At 35.3% G+C, this 16,391-nt stretch overlaps 1 protein-coding gene across 1 annotated transcript; it reads left to right on the top strand.

Annotated features, from left to right (window-relative positions):
• Positions 1–1,680: 1,680 nt before the first annotated feature.
• LOC137953606 (uncharacterized) lies at positions 1,681–6,666 on the top strand. Its single transcript, XM_068801047.1, has 12 exons — positions 1,681–1,761; positions 2,013–3,144; positions 3,532–3,626; positions 3,707–3,826; positions 4,388–4,475; positions 4,642–4,733; positions 4,811–4,915; positions 5,032–5,141; positions 5,255–5,342; positions 5,480–5,515; positions 6,020–6,103; positions 6,209–6,666. Exons 2-11 carry the CDS (start codon positions 2,118–2,120, stop codon positions 6,098–6,100), a joined length of 1,842 nt encoding a protein of 613 aa, XP_068657148.1. The 5' UTR covers positions 1,681–1,761; positions 2,013–2,117; the 3' UTR covers positions 6,101–6,103; positions 6,209–6,666.
• Positions 6,667–16,391: the final 9,725 nt, after the last annotated feature.

The following is a 16,391-nucleotide window of genomic DNA, read 5'->3' as shown; positions in this document are numbered from 1 at the left end:
TTTTTACTACCTTTTATTCTTCCATTTGAAATGAAAAGTCCTTAACTAGTAATTTTCAAAATTTTAAAGTCTTACCCTGCAAAAAAAAAAAAAAAAAAGACAATTCATCTAGTATTTCTTAGTATATAACTGATGTCATGAAAAAGAGGAGGTTTTGTGGCAGATATACAAATGTCAAACACAAGGGATGTACTTGAACTTACCATTTGGATCTTTTCTATGCCTGAAATTTATAAGAGTAGGTTTCCTGAGTATACTTTTTCTAATACCACTTATTAGGTCTTGGTGACATAAAGCAAGAGGAGGAGATTAGTGGGCGACAAAATTTTAACTTTTTTTACTTAAAAACTATGGAATACTCTATGTAGAGGGCAAACTTAAATCAATCAATCTACAAAAAATGAAAATTGTCTTTTTTGTTGTTGTTCACAACCCAAATACAAATTGCTAATCTACTCCTAAGGTGTTTACACATCAAAGTTGTATTTCACTATGAAAATAACATGAAGGAGCACACACAAGCCTAATTACAGCTTAAGGCCACAAAGATCACAATTACACTTAGCTAAAAAGACTTACAAGGCAACAAATACCACCCTCTAGTTTGTACACAACTACAAAAGTTTGTCTAATTATGAGTTAATGGATTGACCTTTACCCACACAAAATTTATTTGAGTACAGAAGCAAGGTTTACTTGCTTAACTCAATATTTTCTTCTTAAGTAGGCTGATACAACAATATGAATTGCACCCACTTCTTGATTTTAATGCCAAGAGGAAATATCAACTCAATTTATAGTGTAAACTTTGATTTAAAATAATGAAGCTCTTTTTAATTAACTCGAGCTAATATTCGAAAATATGACCACATGAGTATTTAATTGAATTAGAGATTTGAAATGTGAAGCTAAATTTTTTTATGTGTTGAGCCAAATATGATACGAAAATTCAAAGCATCAAGTACAAGATAAAAGTCAAGCTAAATCATTTAAGATTTAAAAATTAAAGGCTCAAGTATAACTTTTTGAAAAGATGAGAGGAACCTTGAAGCAGAGTTTTGAACTCTCAACGATGGTTTGAAATTATAGAGAACTTGAAAGGAAGTAGCTTTTGAATGCTTTTTAGGCTAAAACATTCCTATGAGACATTATTGGGATGTTGAGAAACACTTAAAAACCAAAAGTGCAATTTTAGAACATCCGAGAATATAATAAAATATTATAAAAACCTCTTTGGAGCTCCAAAAGGGTATCTTTTTCAAAATTTTACATTTCTTAGTCAATTAAGAACCATGGATGCTTAATCTTACTAAGATGTTTTAATTGACTAAGCCTCCATGGCTCTTAGTTAATGAAGCAAGTTGAAGAACTCATTTTTATCTACTTAGTGGACTATGATAGAAATTGCATTCTGCTAAGCCAATTGAGAGGCCTCTTGAAAGTTGTTTTTGAGCTTCAAAACAATTCCACACTTTGTAAAATCCTTTGTTATGAGTCCAAAAAGTTTAAAACTCTTGATTTTAGAATTGTCATTCTCGCAAAAACATTAGGTTGAGTTGGGTCCCGTTTTAATTTTTAAAAAATCGTCCGAGTCGAGAACGAACTCGGGACTCGGATGTGTTAGGGCACGAAGTGGCTTGGGACTAGGGAAAATGGGAAGTGGTCCGGCACCAGGGTTGTGTAATACAGGACACAGGTAGCGGCGAGCAGAAAAGAGGCTCCGGCGACCTCGAAAGCCAATTTCTCCTACTCTTGATTGTGGTACGTCGACTTTGCTACCTCTCTATAGTGTCCTGAGGCGTTTACTCTCCCAGTCCACCAAATACTGTTTGTTCTCGAGAAGCAAACTTATATCAGAAAATGTAGCGGTTGTCTTTTGAACTCTTGCATGTCTCTTGTATCTCCTTGCCTCGATATTTTTAGCAAAAGTTATCTAGGATAAAAGTAAGTTTATCATTCTTATAAGGTTTTTGCAGTCCTCGTTTCACTTTATTGTTGTTGTTTTATCGCAGATGTAGAAAATTGTTCCAAATCTACTTCTCAAAATCAGGAGAAAAGAAGTCTATCCCGCGGATTTTCTGAATTTGAAGTGGACGGCAGTTGATAATATCAATGTGATGGGCTCCAACACTAAGCTCAAAACTAAAGTGAAATTTGCTATTGGAAGAGCAAATACTAGCATGGATAGTTTCAAGTCCAATGCAAAGAAGCTGCAGGAGGACGAAGGAAATGGAGGTGTTAAAAATAGGAAATATGAAAGAAAGTCTTTTAACAAAGAGAAACTGAGTGGGAAGCGGTCTTCCTTGGAAGTCAAACATTCCCTTAGAAATGATACCTTCAAAAACAGAAATGTTAAAGTGAAACTTGCTATTGGAAGAGCAAATACTAGCATGGATAGTTTCAAGTCCAATGGAGAGAAGCTGCAGGATGACGAAGGAAATGGAGGTGCTAAAAATAGGAAATATGAAAGGAAGTCTTTAAACAAAGAGAAACTGAGTGGAAAGCGGCCTTCCTTGGAATTCAAACATTCCCTTAGAAATGATATCATCAAAGACAGAAATGTTGCTAAAGGTAAAGTAGTGTTATCAAGCAAAGAGTTATTAGCAATGAAAGGAAGACAACATGAAGCAGAGGACTCCATTAAAGGAAAAAGAAGTATGAGAAAACCTACCCAGTTGCGATTTTCTGCTGGAGGAAAAACAGCAGCCGATGGTAGATACCGTGATGAGGTTAAGCTTTCAAGCAGAGAAGTATCTTCTCTGCCAGGGGGAAGACCCAAAAATGCATTGAACGAAAAGGACACCAAGATAGAAAATCAGCATCTTACATATAGTGCAAAAAGTAAGGAAATATCTGATGGTAAAGTTAGATTGAATTCTAAAACAACAGAAAAAGGGATATCCACATTGAGTAACCAGATAACTGGTGAGGTTGATGTTCTAGCCAAAAGTGGTAAAAGAAAACTAAATTCAAGTAAGCATGGACCTATGGATGCTTTGAGCAAACGAGGTGCACGAAGCAAGAAATTTGAAAATGATGAATCCAAGGCAGAAGAAGTAAAGCCAAAGAAGAGAAAGAGGGTTATCCGTATAGATCCACGTGACATCTCAAACAAACGATTAGATGACACCGTTACCACAGAAGGTCAGTATTTTCATCTTAGGGTGAACATCTTTCTCTTTCTTTACTTTTGCTAATTTTATCTAATTTATTTAATCGATCAATAAGTCTTTGTCCCCAATGCCGCTATCTCAATTTATTGCTTTCATTGGTGAAACTTGTCCGACAAGCAGCATCTGTTTGTGATCTTAGACATCATCTAGACAGATTTGAAATGCCATTGATTTTTCCTTAAGAGCAATAAAGATAATTTTCAAGTAGATTCTGACCTTTATTTCTAGTGTTTTTATCCACATAAAACAATATTGTAGCCCTGACTCGTGTTTATGGTGCACTCTGCCTCTGTTTTTCTTTTCTTTTGTTGCATGCATACATTTGTATTTTTTGGCTAATTTTATTTCATAATTGCAGAGAAAGTTGTCAAGGACTGCACTGAGATCTCAAAAAATGCTGAGTTTCGTGCAATACAACCAAACCCCTCCATTCTTTCCTTTGTTGAGGATAATGTAATCTTCTCTATGTTTTTTATTGTCTTTCTTTTTATATTCATGTAATTAACATAATCAGCTGAATGTGTTGTTAGCAGTTACTGGGACGTAGACGATTGATTGAGCTGAGGAGAGCAGGCTACAATGTCAACATTTCAGCTCCTTTAGATAATATTCCATTCTCTACAAATCCAGAAAGAGAGCGGATTGAAGAAAATGTAAGATTTTAATTTGTAGGTTTCACTTTCTTTCGTGGATCTCTTTTTTCCTATTCATTTGTTCTTTAGATGAAGTTAGTAGAATGAACAATCCTCTGGATGTTACAAGCATGTCAACATTGGGGGTCCACTTGCCTCATTTATTATACACATGATATGTTACCTGGACACAATGGCCAACTGCACATGAGGTTCAATTTTTGCAGGGTTTTGACACACTGAATACAAGTTAGCTGTTATTATATAAAAGTCCATTTACAGTCAGGATGTGGTTGCTGCTTTTTTTGTTTGATGGTCAGTTGACATAGACACTTTTCTTCATCAAAGCTGTGTATTGCGTACTTGCCATATGGCAGCATACCCCTATTTTTTCTGGGTGTTTCTAATTTAGGGGAAAAGACTGCAGAAAACAATTCCTCATCTGTTAAAATTTCAGTCAAAAGTCTGCTAAAATTTTGTTTACTTATGCTAACATTTCCTGTTTAAATAACCACTCTGAGAAAGACCTTTATTTCATTTCGAGTGTATCAAACCAATGCTGAAGACATTTTTCCTTTTCAGGTATTTAGAAATAATTTGACATTTTTTGCTGCTGCAAAAATCTCCTCATCATTCCCACCTGCTGACCTTCCTGAGATAGCGTTTGCAGGTTCATTCACCATCTTATAGTGGTTTTTATTAAGCAACATGATCTCCATTACGCATTTGACATTGGAGATTTTAAGTCATTTGTATTTTGCATTGATACCTAATTTGTAATAATTATTTAGAGATGATGGTAGATTGCAATTTAACACATTTAGTTTGCCATATAGGACGGTCCAATGTTGGAAAGTCGTCCCTGCTAAATGCACTAACAAGACAATGGGGGGTAGTACGAACATCTGATAAACCTGGGCTTACTCAGGTACAATAGATCTTTTTGAGTTAGACACAGCTAGTGGCTGTACTTCTTTCATTAGTTCTGCTAATTGCTTCTTGTAGACCATCAATTTTTTCAAGCTTGCGTCAAAGCTCTGCCTTGTTGATTTACCTGGCTATGGTTTTGCTTATGCCAAAGAGGAAGTAAAGGAAGCATGGCAGGAACTTGTGAGTATATCAATAATGTGGCTCACATCCAGTAGTTACATTTAGCTAGTTAAAGTAGTTCTCTTTTAATTTAAAATTAGTCTGTTTGTTTTTCTTGATGACCCTCTGACTTGTAGGTAAAAGAGTATGTATCCACACGGGTTGGACTGAAGAGAGTTTGTGTTCTTATTGATACCCAATGGGGCATGAAGCCAAGAGATTTTGAACTGATTGACTTGATGGAAAGGTTCATATTGTTGTGCCATTTGTACCAGATGGAAACACTTTTTTGCTGCTGTTTGTTTTATGGGTGGTTTTTACCATGCTTTGGAACTAATAGCAGCAAGTGCACATTCTCAGGTCTCGAACTAAGTACCAAATTGTATTAACAAAGACTGATTTGGTATTCCCAATTGATGTAGCTCGCCGTGCTATGCAACTGGAAGAGGTTAGATGAGCAAGTACTGCATTATGTGTAATTTGTGTTCTGTGAAGTAAAAAGGGGAAGAAAAAAAAATTTAGCTGATTTGGTTTCAATTCATATTTTTAGATCTAATACTTTGAAACTTGTAACCCATTTTGCAGAGGCTGAAGTCAAATAAATCAATAGTAAATCCTGTGGTATGTTTGATTCTGTATTTTCCCCTTTCCATATCAGGATGGCCATCAGAGAACTTTTTAGTTTATTTTTTATTTATTATTTTTTGAAATGGTGTTATTTTTATTATAATAACAATGGGAATGCTGGCCATTAGAGAACTTGAAAGCTGTGTGCTTGTGCAGCCTAACATGTGGTGATTCGAATAGTTTGTCTTATGACCGTGGAATCTGTCCTGGATGGTTTTCACCCAAAAATAAAATTTAAATATTAATGGAATTTTTAAGAAAGAAGAAAAATCATGGCAGTTTGATCCCCTCTGATGGGAGTTTTACCCCTACAACAGAAAAGTGTTTACCAGTCAAGAGTTGAAAAACTACGACTTGGTTTCACAACTGCCTCTTGCTTGCCTCACATTAGGTGACATTATTCTTATGTACAAGATGATCCTGATTCAAGGGCAGTACACATTATTCTTTTTTTCTGTACAAGATGGTCCTGATTCTTATGTGTTGAACTGCTTTCAGATGATGGTAAGCTCTAAATCTGGAGCTGGCATCCGTTGCTTGAGAAATGTGGTTGCAAAGCTTGCACGCCTTGCCAAGTGAAAGGTACTGTACTACTTGCTTTTAGCAACATCTATAACTTTTCTGTTTTTCGTTAAAGTTGGAATAACTGATGTGGCTTGGGCGATTGGCTCACTATGAAAATTGCAGGTTCAGTTAAGAGAATTTACTTATTCGGCCAAAGCAAGAAAAGAAGAAATTCCTCGCTGATTTGAATCTCCAAACATCTACTTACTGTTATGGCTCGTTAATTACCCCAATAGAGTTTAATTACTCATTCAGTATTTGAAATGTCAGCAGCAGTTTTCACTTTTACTCAGAGATGCAACTATGCCTCATTTCCTCAATTTCAGGCAGACTTAAGGCTAAAGGATGTCCAGCCAGTTTTGAAGACCTGCACTTGTGTGTGATGAGGAAGCCCAGTTTTTTCAACATGAAGAAGATTAAGATGCAAGGAGCATCTTGGAATTCAAGGTGCCACTACTCTAATTTTTTAGCTGGCAGCAGTGGCAACTTCCTTTTAATCATTTCCTCTTACAGGAAAATTTTCATGGATGCATGTAATCTGTCGCGTAGATAAAGGTTTATCTCAATTCTCGTTCATTTCATACCGTTTTTCACTATTTGCTACTAGATCTGATGATAACCCGAGCAGAGATCTAATTTTGAAAAAAATTGTACAACACGTAATTTATCAATAATGGAAATTGGGTACTCATCTTTAATGATGATGTTGTTGAGGGCTTGATAATCCACACAACTTTTACGATCCATCTTTCATTTTCACTAACCATATAGGGGAGTAAGGGCTTTTAATTGGTTTGGTGAGACCCTCTTCAAGCCTTTCCCTGACCCATCTCTTGTTTTTTGTTTTTTGAGCATGAAGGTAGCAATAGAGCCTTGTGCTAGTAGGATAGACGGGTTGAATTGGAATTTGATGGTCATGGAACCGCCTTGGTGGTAGATCTTTTTGTTGTCAAAAAAATCATGAAAGGTAGTGAACAAATGCTGCAATGGAGGGGATAGGCCATGTTCAATTTGTGTAGCTATTGGGCCGATCACTTTGAAGAGTATGACCTAACCTTCAGAGGGTGCTACCTTTTGTAAGAAGTTTATGCTCAAGGACCGAGGCTTGTCATCTGACATTGCCCACCACTTAGTGAAGGTATCATGAATAAGAATTCTATGGTCATAATTCTTTTAGTCCCAAATAACTTTAGCCAAGGTGTTAAACCACCATATGCTTAGCACCATATCAACTTATAGGGATAACAAAGAAATCAGTGTGAATAAGAGATCATTGGACCAAGATAGGAACATTAACCACCTTAAATGAACATTATATCTTACTTCCTTCATTTACCATAACAGAAATGACTTCAATTTGATATAGGGGAAGTTCAAGGGTTTTGGCAATTTTACCACACATAAAATTATGAGTGATTTCACTATTGTTGAATCTTAGGATTCTATCATCAAGGACTTAGAAGACCTTTAAGTAAGGTAATTGTGAGGGAAGAAGAGAAAGAAAAAAGTTGTGAAAGAGATAAGAGTGGAGACTAGGAGAGAAGAGAGTGAGGACCTAGAGATTGAAGAGGGGAAAAAAGGATTAGGGTTCGATGTGATACCCTTAACCTCCCCATGGACCTTTGCATAATTAGTTTAAAACTCAAACATTACATAAATACCCTTTAACCTAAGGGCTGAAATCAAGAATTAAGACATAAAGTAAATTATATGTATGTCATTCCTCTTCTTATCTTCTAACATTTATCAATGAATATGCGTACCTTATGACCCTTGGCTTTTTTGTCAAGTTGCGTGGTTTGAGGTTAGAGGACTCCTGAGAGAGCATGGAAGGATGCTTCTAAGTTTGATGTCTTACTTTATAATTTCAATTTGAGGACATAAATGGTGGAGAATGAGTAGTTATTTGGAAGTATGAGAGAGGTCAGGATATTTGGAAGTAGGGTGGGAAGGCCAACTATAGGGAGGCAAATTGGAGTAGTCATGAAATGGGGGGAGTGATGAATGGTAGCAAAGTTGTGTGGGAGAATATTGGAAAGGGAGCGTGTAGGTATTGGTGGTGGTAGGGAACCCATTTATAAGTTTTTCAAGCCAAACTAGTTATTTTTTGTCCATTACAAAAAAACTGACAGATACATTGATCTATCAATCTATGTAACCTTATACTTTTATGAATCCTTAGGCTTGTTGATTGATCAATCCATTTTCAAGGTCTCAGAATAATAAGTTGATTGATCAATCATTTATTGAATCTCTGGTTTTGTGAAAAATCAGTATAATCTATCAATACTGTGGGCATGATCAATCATTCTATAGGTCCCTTATAAGCATGGTTATGCCTAATTGATATTTTAAGCATGATCCATCATGCCTTATATTTTTGAATGAATGGACTACGGTTGATCGATCATACTTTATATCTCATTTTGGCATACTAATCAACCAATATTGTCGGGTATGATATCTCATGCTTTGTATTGCTTGCCACACTGCACTTTGGATGATCGATCATGGCTAGTAGTATGATCGATCATGCAGTTACCACTATTTTGAAATATCTTCTAATCATGACAAAAATTGTCCCAAGGTGTTCTAGCAAGTTAACCACTAGTATGCATCGGTTAAACACGATTTTGAAAACATTTATACCCAAAAGCTCCATTACATAAATGTGCTTAAAAATTGAAGTTTGGTTAGCTATCTACTTACATACTAGAGTTCTTGAGACGTTTTATTTGAGTGTTAAAAGACACCCACATATGTAGGGGTGGCATGACTAGTAAATAAGAAGAACTTCCATAGAGAAAGCATAGAATTATAATTACGCAAGTTGGTGTGTCCATTCATATCTTTTTTCTTTTATATCATGTAGCCCTAATGGCATTGTATTCGTTGTAAATGCCTTCCCATAGCAATAAATACAACATCAATGCATGGGGTAGAGCATTCAAGCCTCTTCCCCTTGGCTCAAATTTATCCTTATACCTCTTTCTCTTTTGCTCTTCTTTTTCACCTTTGGTTTCTTCTCTCCTCTCTCCCAAGAGCTAGAGTTCCTCTCTTCTTTCCTCCCCTTGAGATATTTTGTGTTTATGTGTTGGCCATAAAAATAAACATGGTATCGGAGCAAGCAAAGATCTGACATGGAAAAGAAGAAGATGGAGAAAAAAAGGAGGAAGAAGTAGAAGAAAAAGAAAAAGATAAAGAAAAAATAGGAGTTTCTCTTTTTCTTTTGTCTTCTTTCCCAATTCTCATTTTTCATTTGATGTTTCACTCACTTACCTCATGTTTAATATAGTAAATTATATACCATTGAAAAGATATTTGAGTCTAGTTTCCAACTCAAAAAAAATCTTTGAAATCAGATTTTTCTAGAAATAGAAATTGACATCTGAAGAAGAAAAGGTCAAGCAGTAGAAAGGTTTAGTGTACAACAGAAAGCCTCAACTTTCTGAATGGCTTGTACCAACATGATTAAGAATTTATATTGAAAATTATATCTCAAAATAAAGTTATGTGAGTCTACTTTCTATCTCAATAATTTTTTTCTCAATCAAATCTATCTAGAGAGAGAGATATTCATATTGATAGAATCAAAGGTCATAATGGTATCCTATTGGATGCAAAAATCCAAATTTAAGCCGAATTTTTTACTTCACTTTATGAGTTGCTAATGTTGGTTAAGTTTCCTATTTATTTTAAAAATCTAAGTCAAGATTTTACCAGCTTCCCACTCTGAGTTTAGTTTCCTTTTTAACAAAGTCTATTTTTTTTTGAATTAGAAGGTCTTGTTTCCTCATTCTAAATTCCAAATTTTGGTGTCCTAATCTCCCATATTCCATAATTTATCTCTTGAATATTTTCTTTCCAGAATTATCTAAGTTGTGTTAAAAAGTAATTGCCTTATATGATAAGTCTATTTTTAGAAAGTTTTCATTATTATGTTCCATCTCAAAATTTTATAAAATATTTTTTTTAAGTTTCTTCAAGCATCTTGTTTATAGAGGAATTATTTTTTATATCCCTTGAGTCAAACGTGGTAAATTTTAATCCAATTATTGGTCTAAAAGCACCTCCTTACTCAAAAGTGTGAAGAGCAACATTTTGTGCCTCCTTCTGTTTGAAGTATGAGAGCTACTATATTTTTATTCATATCTTAATTCCTCAAAGTATTTTCTTCAATTTTTGCTTATTAAAATTACTTCAAAGCAATGCCTATAGACCCACTACCTAAAGTATATGAATGTGCCCAACATCTAGCTTGAGTCAAATATTTTATTCTTCATCCAAGAGGTGATATGTATTTGAGTTATCCTTCAAAAATGAGTGGTCTCTTTGTTGTGCCATAATGTTGGGTTATTTTTCTGCCATTGAAATTGAGTAGAGTGTGTTTCAAACTATGACTATTTTGACTAGTGTGTGGAACTTTGTCGTATGGCTAGATTTTTTCTTCTCTCACCATTATTTTGTGCAAGTTATGTCTCTGAGTAAAGAACAAAGATATCCCCATCTAGAGGGGGAGAAGTAGAAGAATAAGTACAAGAAAGAGGTAACCAATAATAAAGAATTTCATGTGTTGTGGTAATCAAATTTTATGTGACTAGAAAATCCAAGGGGGAGAACAAGATGATGTGAAATAGCAAGATGAATTAAAGCAAGACAATCAAAATTTATTTTTCAAGCACAAAAGTTTCTTGTCCAAGATTATTTGTAAGTAAAGTTATAAAGACCAGTTTAAGGGGGAGTGTTAAAAGACATCCACATGTGTAGGGGTGGCATGGCTAGTAAATAAGGATAACTTTCATAGAGATGACATAAAATTATAATTATGAAAGTTGGTGTATGTCCTCTAATATCTTTTTACTTTTGAATCATGTAGCCCTAAGGGCATCGTAATCATTGTAAATATCTCCTCATACCTATAAATACTACCTCAAGGCATGGGGTAGAGCATTCAAGCCTTTTCCTCTAGGCTCAAATTCGTCTTCATAGCTCTCTTTTCCTTCTTTTTTTTCTCTCCCTTGGTTTCTTCTCTCCTCTCTCTTAAGAGCTAGAATTCCTCTCTTCTCTCCTTCTCTTGAGATCTTTTGTGTTTATGTGTTGGCCCTAGCAATCAACATTGAGTTTGCCTCTAGTCTTCAAATCTTCATAGTTCTTCTTTTCGTAAGTTCTTCTTCTCAGCAACAATCTTCAATGTGTTTTTGCTTTGGGTCTTAATGTAGCAACTTGATTGTGTTGACCAAGTGTTGACTTCATTCATGGTTTTGATGATAGAAAAAAACTTAATATATCTAACAATTAGAATTCAAGCATTTCAAATGTGTTTCCTTCAAGAGACACCAAAGTCAAAGGCCTATGCAACAAATCGACATAAGGTTCTCAAAAACCTCGAGCTACATAACAATGTCAAAGTGTTCTTGAAGAAACAACCTTATAAAGAAGAAGCAAAGTATTGAAGACTAGTGTTTAGGAAGTTTTGAAAATCACAAAACATAGTCTATGTAAGAGGGCAGTTGCAAACCTTCTAAACTTGAGGTACAATGGAAACTTTTGGAGATTTAGGTCATATGTGACTTTATACATGTTTTATCAAAGCATACAAACATTTCAAACTTTTTAGAGTCACTTAAGATTACTTTTATTTGTGTTTTAAAAATCCACTTAGTAAACTAACACTAGATTGATCGATCAATATCTCCCAATGATCGATCAACTAGAAGTGCCCAGGCCAAAATTATAAAGTATGAATGATCAATCAGGGTCAATTGATCAATCATCCAGAACTTGGCCAAACTATGTTATAAAGCATGATACATCAATCCAAAGAGACTGATCGATCAATGTTGTCCAAGTAACGTAAAATCATGTTGATTGACCAATCAACCTCTAGACATTAATCGATCATACAAAACTTTACCAACCAGGGGCATAATATTGGTCCAAGTGGCTTTTCAAGAAGGGTGAATTGAGTTATTAAAAAAATTAAATTTAAGTGTGTAAGAATTTGAGAAACAAAAGACGTAAGTATTGAAATAAAATTCACACACCACAAATAACACCAAATATTTTCTTATCAATGTTCCCCTAGCAGTATTCATCACTCAAGAACCCGTGCTTGGGAATTTTCACTAATATCAACTCTATTGGCTTGGAAGTTTACAAGAAAGAGATTTTAGCTCTCCTTCAAGCCATGTGTATGCCCAAATACAAGATTACAACACAATCTCTCCAAGAGATTAGCTGGATTCTAACTCTAGCAAGTTTTTCTGTCTAGATGGATCTACCAAGAAAATAAAAATTACAAAAAAACAAAAAACTTACACCCCTTAAATTGTGGAAAGACAATCTCCTCCTAGAATTTCCAAGCCAACTGCCTTTGATGCACAATGTGATGGATATGAGCTTGACCAGAATGTATGCAATGAGTGAAATTTGACGAAGAATGGAATGGATTTGAAAAATATGCTCTTTCTTTCTCAATAATGACTTAGGAAGGAATTTTCAAAGAGATCGAGAGTAAAATGTATTAGATATGCCAATAAAATCTCATTAACTTTTCAAAAAAACTTTTGGTGGGGTATAAGTTCTCCAAGCCAAACAAGCTATTTTTTTGCTCATTTATGAAAAGTGACTTTATATTGATCAATCAGTGTAAAGAATTGACCAATCGATCATTTGTAACTACTATATTTTTGTCAAAAAATGACTTATTGATCAATGGTTTGATCGACCAATATTCTCCCTGGGGTCTGACAATTTAAGTTGATCGATCATTGTATAGGGTACGATCAATTGGTCCAAATTCCTACTGGTAGTGCATAACATGTATGATCTATCAATGGTTTTTCTATCATCAATCATGTTATATGTCGTTGGTTGGTAAAACTCTGTATGATCGATCAGTCTCTGGAGGTTGATCGATCAATCAACATGACTTTACATTACCTGGACAATATTAATTGATTAGTCCACTTGGGTTGATCGATCATGCTTTATAACACAATTTGGCCATGTTTTGGATGATCGATCAATAGATTTTGATTGATCGATCATGCTTTATATTTTTGGCCTATGCACTTCTGGTTGATCGATTATTGGCAGATGTTGATTGATCAACCCATTGCCAGTTCACTATATGGATTTTTAAAGCAAGCATAATTGTGATCCTAATTGAGTCTAACATGTTTAAAATGTATGTATGCTTCAATAAAACATATAAAAATGCAAATATGACCTAAAACTTCAAAAGTTTGCATTGTACCTCGAGTTTGGAACATTTGAGGCTACTCTCTTATATAGACTGAGTTTTGAAATCTTCATGACTTCTTAAACTCTAGTCTTCAATTCTTTGCTTCTTCTTTCTGAGGGTGCTTCTTCAAGAACAATTTGGCATTCTTATGTAGCTCGAGGTCTTCAAGAAGCTTGTGCCGGTTCATAACATAGACATTTGACTTTTATGTCTCTTGCAAGAAATGCATCTGAAATGCTTCAATTTCAATTGTTAAATTAGTTAAGTTTTTTTATCATCAAAATCAAGAAGGGAGTTAACAATCTCCCCTTTTTTTTATGATAACAAAGCCTAATTTAAAAAATTAAAAATACAACATCCTATGAGTTTGGGCTAAGTGGATTTGTCAATTTTAAGGAAATAGCTCCCCCTTAATCTATGCACATCAGATTTTAAGTTTTTTTTTTTTTTTTTAGAGCTTTAGTGTCTTGTTGTTATTTTATCCCCCTTTGTCATTCTCAAAAAGAAATTACAAATTTGAACTTGAGACAAAAGGTGGTTCAATGGCCTTTCATATATTTGAAAAATGTTTACAAAAAGATGTACATAAAAATGCCAATGTAAATACAAAAAGTCACACAAATGTAGATAAAAAAGGAGCTAGGACTCAATCATAGGAATAGGATTGGCATCCTATTGAGTAGCTGAGGTGGAGTAGAGCAGTTGAGGAGGATCTTCTAATAGATAGGATCCTCAATTGGTTCTCTCTAAGCTCGTTCTGACCAACTTGAGCTTTTCTTTATTCGCTAGAATGGCAGCTTGGGTCGCCTCCAAGTCATCTATGGCCTCTTCAAGTTGTTGGAGCTTATCCGAGGAGGAGGATGCATTGTCGGTTTGCTTCCTCTTGACGAATTCATACAACTCAACTTGAGCTTCCCTACTCATCTCATCTCCTGAGCCAACCCGGTACGATGCCTCCTTTCCAATGGTGTCTTTCTAAACCCATTAGCCTCGCCATTTTCAAAAGACAAACTTACTCACCTTTGCTTCATCAATGCTCATCTTCCTTGTCATGTTCACTCTTTCCTCATCGGTGAGATCTACCCCAAAGTGTCAAGGGATGGTTGTGATCTGTTGAGTGAATAGTAACCCATCAACTTTGGAGCTTCAGGCTATGTCCATCATCCGGCCAGCCATGAAGTAACCAAAGTTCAGATGGACCTTCTGAGTAGTCACTCACACTAAAAGATGTTAGTCGTGATCAGCCTAGAAAATGTCCCTTTCCTCGAATTGAGGACATGGATGATAACCTCCATAATGGCCTGTTGCTCCTGCTCATGTCCTTGATCTTCACTTTGTGTCTCCCCGTTGTTTGTCCAAAGACAAGTTAAATCTCATCTTGGATGTTTTGCGGAAGGTCACTATATAGATCTAATGGACATTTCTCTTTCATGGTGATCAGCATGAATGTTATTCCTAAGACGTCATTGAGATCACTATTGTGGATGGAGATGGTGGTCTTCTTTACATTAAAGGTGATCTTCTTTACATTAAAGGTGATCTTCAAGTTGTTAGGAGAGAGTTCCTCTACCTCTAAATTGGTGTAGAAAACCTTTAGCAATAGTGGGTAAATGGCCTCCTCACTCTTCATAATCCCATGTAGGGGAGGAATGTCCGCTCAAATCTACCAATCTCCCTCCTAAAAAACTCCAACTCTCTCCAAGTCTACCTTGGCTCAACAATGCTTTTGGAAACGAAATGCTTAAAGTATTTACTCCTTTGTTGTCTCGTTCGGAATTGCTCCCTCCAATTAGGCATTTCTTTACATACATTTGATTCTTTTGATGTAGTGTTCTTCCTAGTCATGAATTTCGTCCTCACCATCTTGAAAGATTAGATTTTGGGTAGAAAAGGTTAAAGAAAATAAACCCTTTTCTCGAGTTTGAGGGTAGGAAATCACCAAAATCTAACCAAATAGAGAACGGAAAGGATTTGGAAGGCTGAGAGGATAGGGCAAAGGTAACGGAAAAGTTTGAAATGAAGAAATGAGGGGAAACATCAATTAAAACTCTTCAACTTCTTGTTTGGCACCGTCAATGATCGATCATTGAGTCTCAATTGATCGATCAATCACTTAAGTTGATTGATCAATAAGTATGTATTGATCGATCAATGCCCTTTGCAGAGTGACTGAAAAAGGATTTTTTGGTTTTCATTTCACACCTATGGCACTAGTTTTGAGGGATGAATCCTTTAAGCTCAAATTTATCAGCCTAAGTGGATGAAGGTGGGTTGATCATGCCTAGTTCTCCTTGAAGCTTAGATAATCAATCAAATACTAATGGTTTTGTGAAAAAATCTGCTAGTTAATTTTCAATGGGATCAAATTCAATTCTAATTGTTTTTATTTGAACCAACTCTCTGATGGAGTTATGTCTAATTTCTATGTGTTTTTATCAAGAGTGGTGAACCGAATTTTATTATAACTTATGGCATTCAATTTGTCACAATGGACTGAAATTTCGTTTGGCTCTACACCATAATCCTCTAGTTTTCGTTTCATCCAAAGTTGTATGCAACAACTTCTACATGTTGTGTACTCAGCTTCGCTGGTAGATAGGGCAACTGAATGTTATTTCTTGGAAAACCAAGAGACAAACATATTTTCAAGTAGTTGATAGCTACCACTCGTACTCTTTTTGTCTATTTTGCGTCGGGCAAAACCGGCATAGGAGTAACCTACTAGGTCTATGGCAAAGGTATTAGAGTACCAAAGTCCTAAGTTTGGTGTTCCAAGTAGATAACTAAAAATTCTTTTCACAATCACTAATTGTGATACTCTAGGATCAAATTGAAATCTAGCACATAGGCATACCGAAATCATTATGTCCAATCAACTGGCTGATAAGTTAAGGAACCTATCATGATTCTATAGAGTTTTTTTATTTATGGCCCTTCCTGAGTTGTCTGAGTCAAAATTCAAGGACGAACTCATGTGTGCCTTAATTTACATAAGATTTTCAATGTTGAATCTCTTATGAAATCATTTTGTGTACTTGGACTGATTTATGAAAGTTACAT

Source organism: Aristolochia californica, unplaced genomic scaffold (genome assembly GCF_029961685.1).
Source record: "Aristolochia californica isolate CCGP_79_NKW_82.1479 unplaced genomic scaffold, dmAriCali1.0.hap1 SCAF_16, whole genome shotgun sequence".
In the NCBI taxonomy this organism is placed as follows: domain Eukaryota; kingdom Viridiplantae; phylum Streptophyta; class Magnoliopsida; order Piperales; family Aristolochiaceae; genus Aristolochia; species Aristolochia californica.
This window is presented reverse-complemented; position numbering and strand designations above follow the sequence as displayed.

Excerpts from the sequence above, each read along its gene's own strand:
- LOC137953606 (XM_068801047.1), top strand. The coding sequence starts at position 2,118 with ATGGGCTCCAACACTAAGCTCAAAACTAAAGTGAAATTTGCTATTGGA. Across the intron at positions 3,827-4,387 it reads GAGAGCGGATTGAAGAAAAT|GTATTTAGAAATAATTTGAC; the intron begins GTAAGATTTTAA and ends TTTCCTTTTCAG. Across the intron at positions 4,476-4,641 it reads TCCTGAGATAGCGTTTGCAG|GACGGTCCAATGTTGGAAAG; the intron begins GTTCATTCACCA and ends TTTGCCATATAG.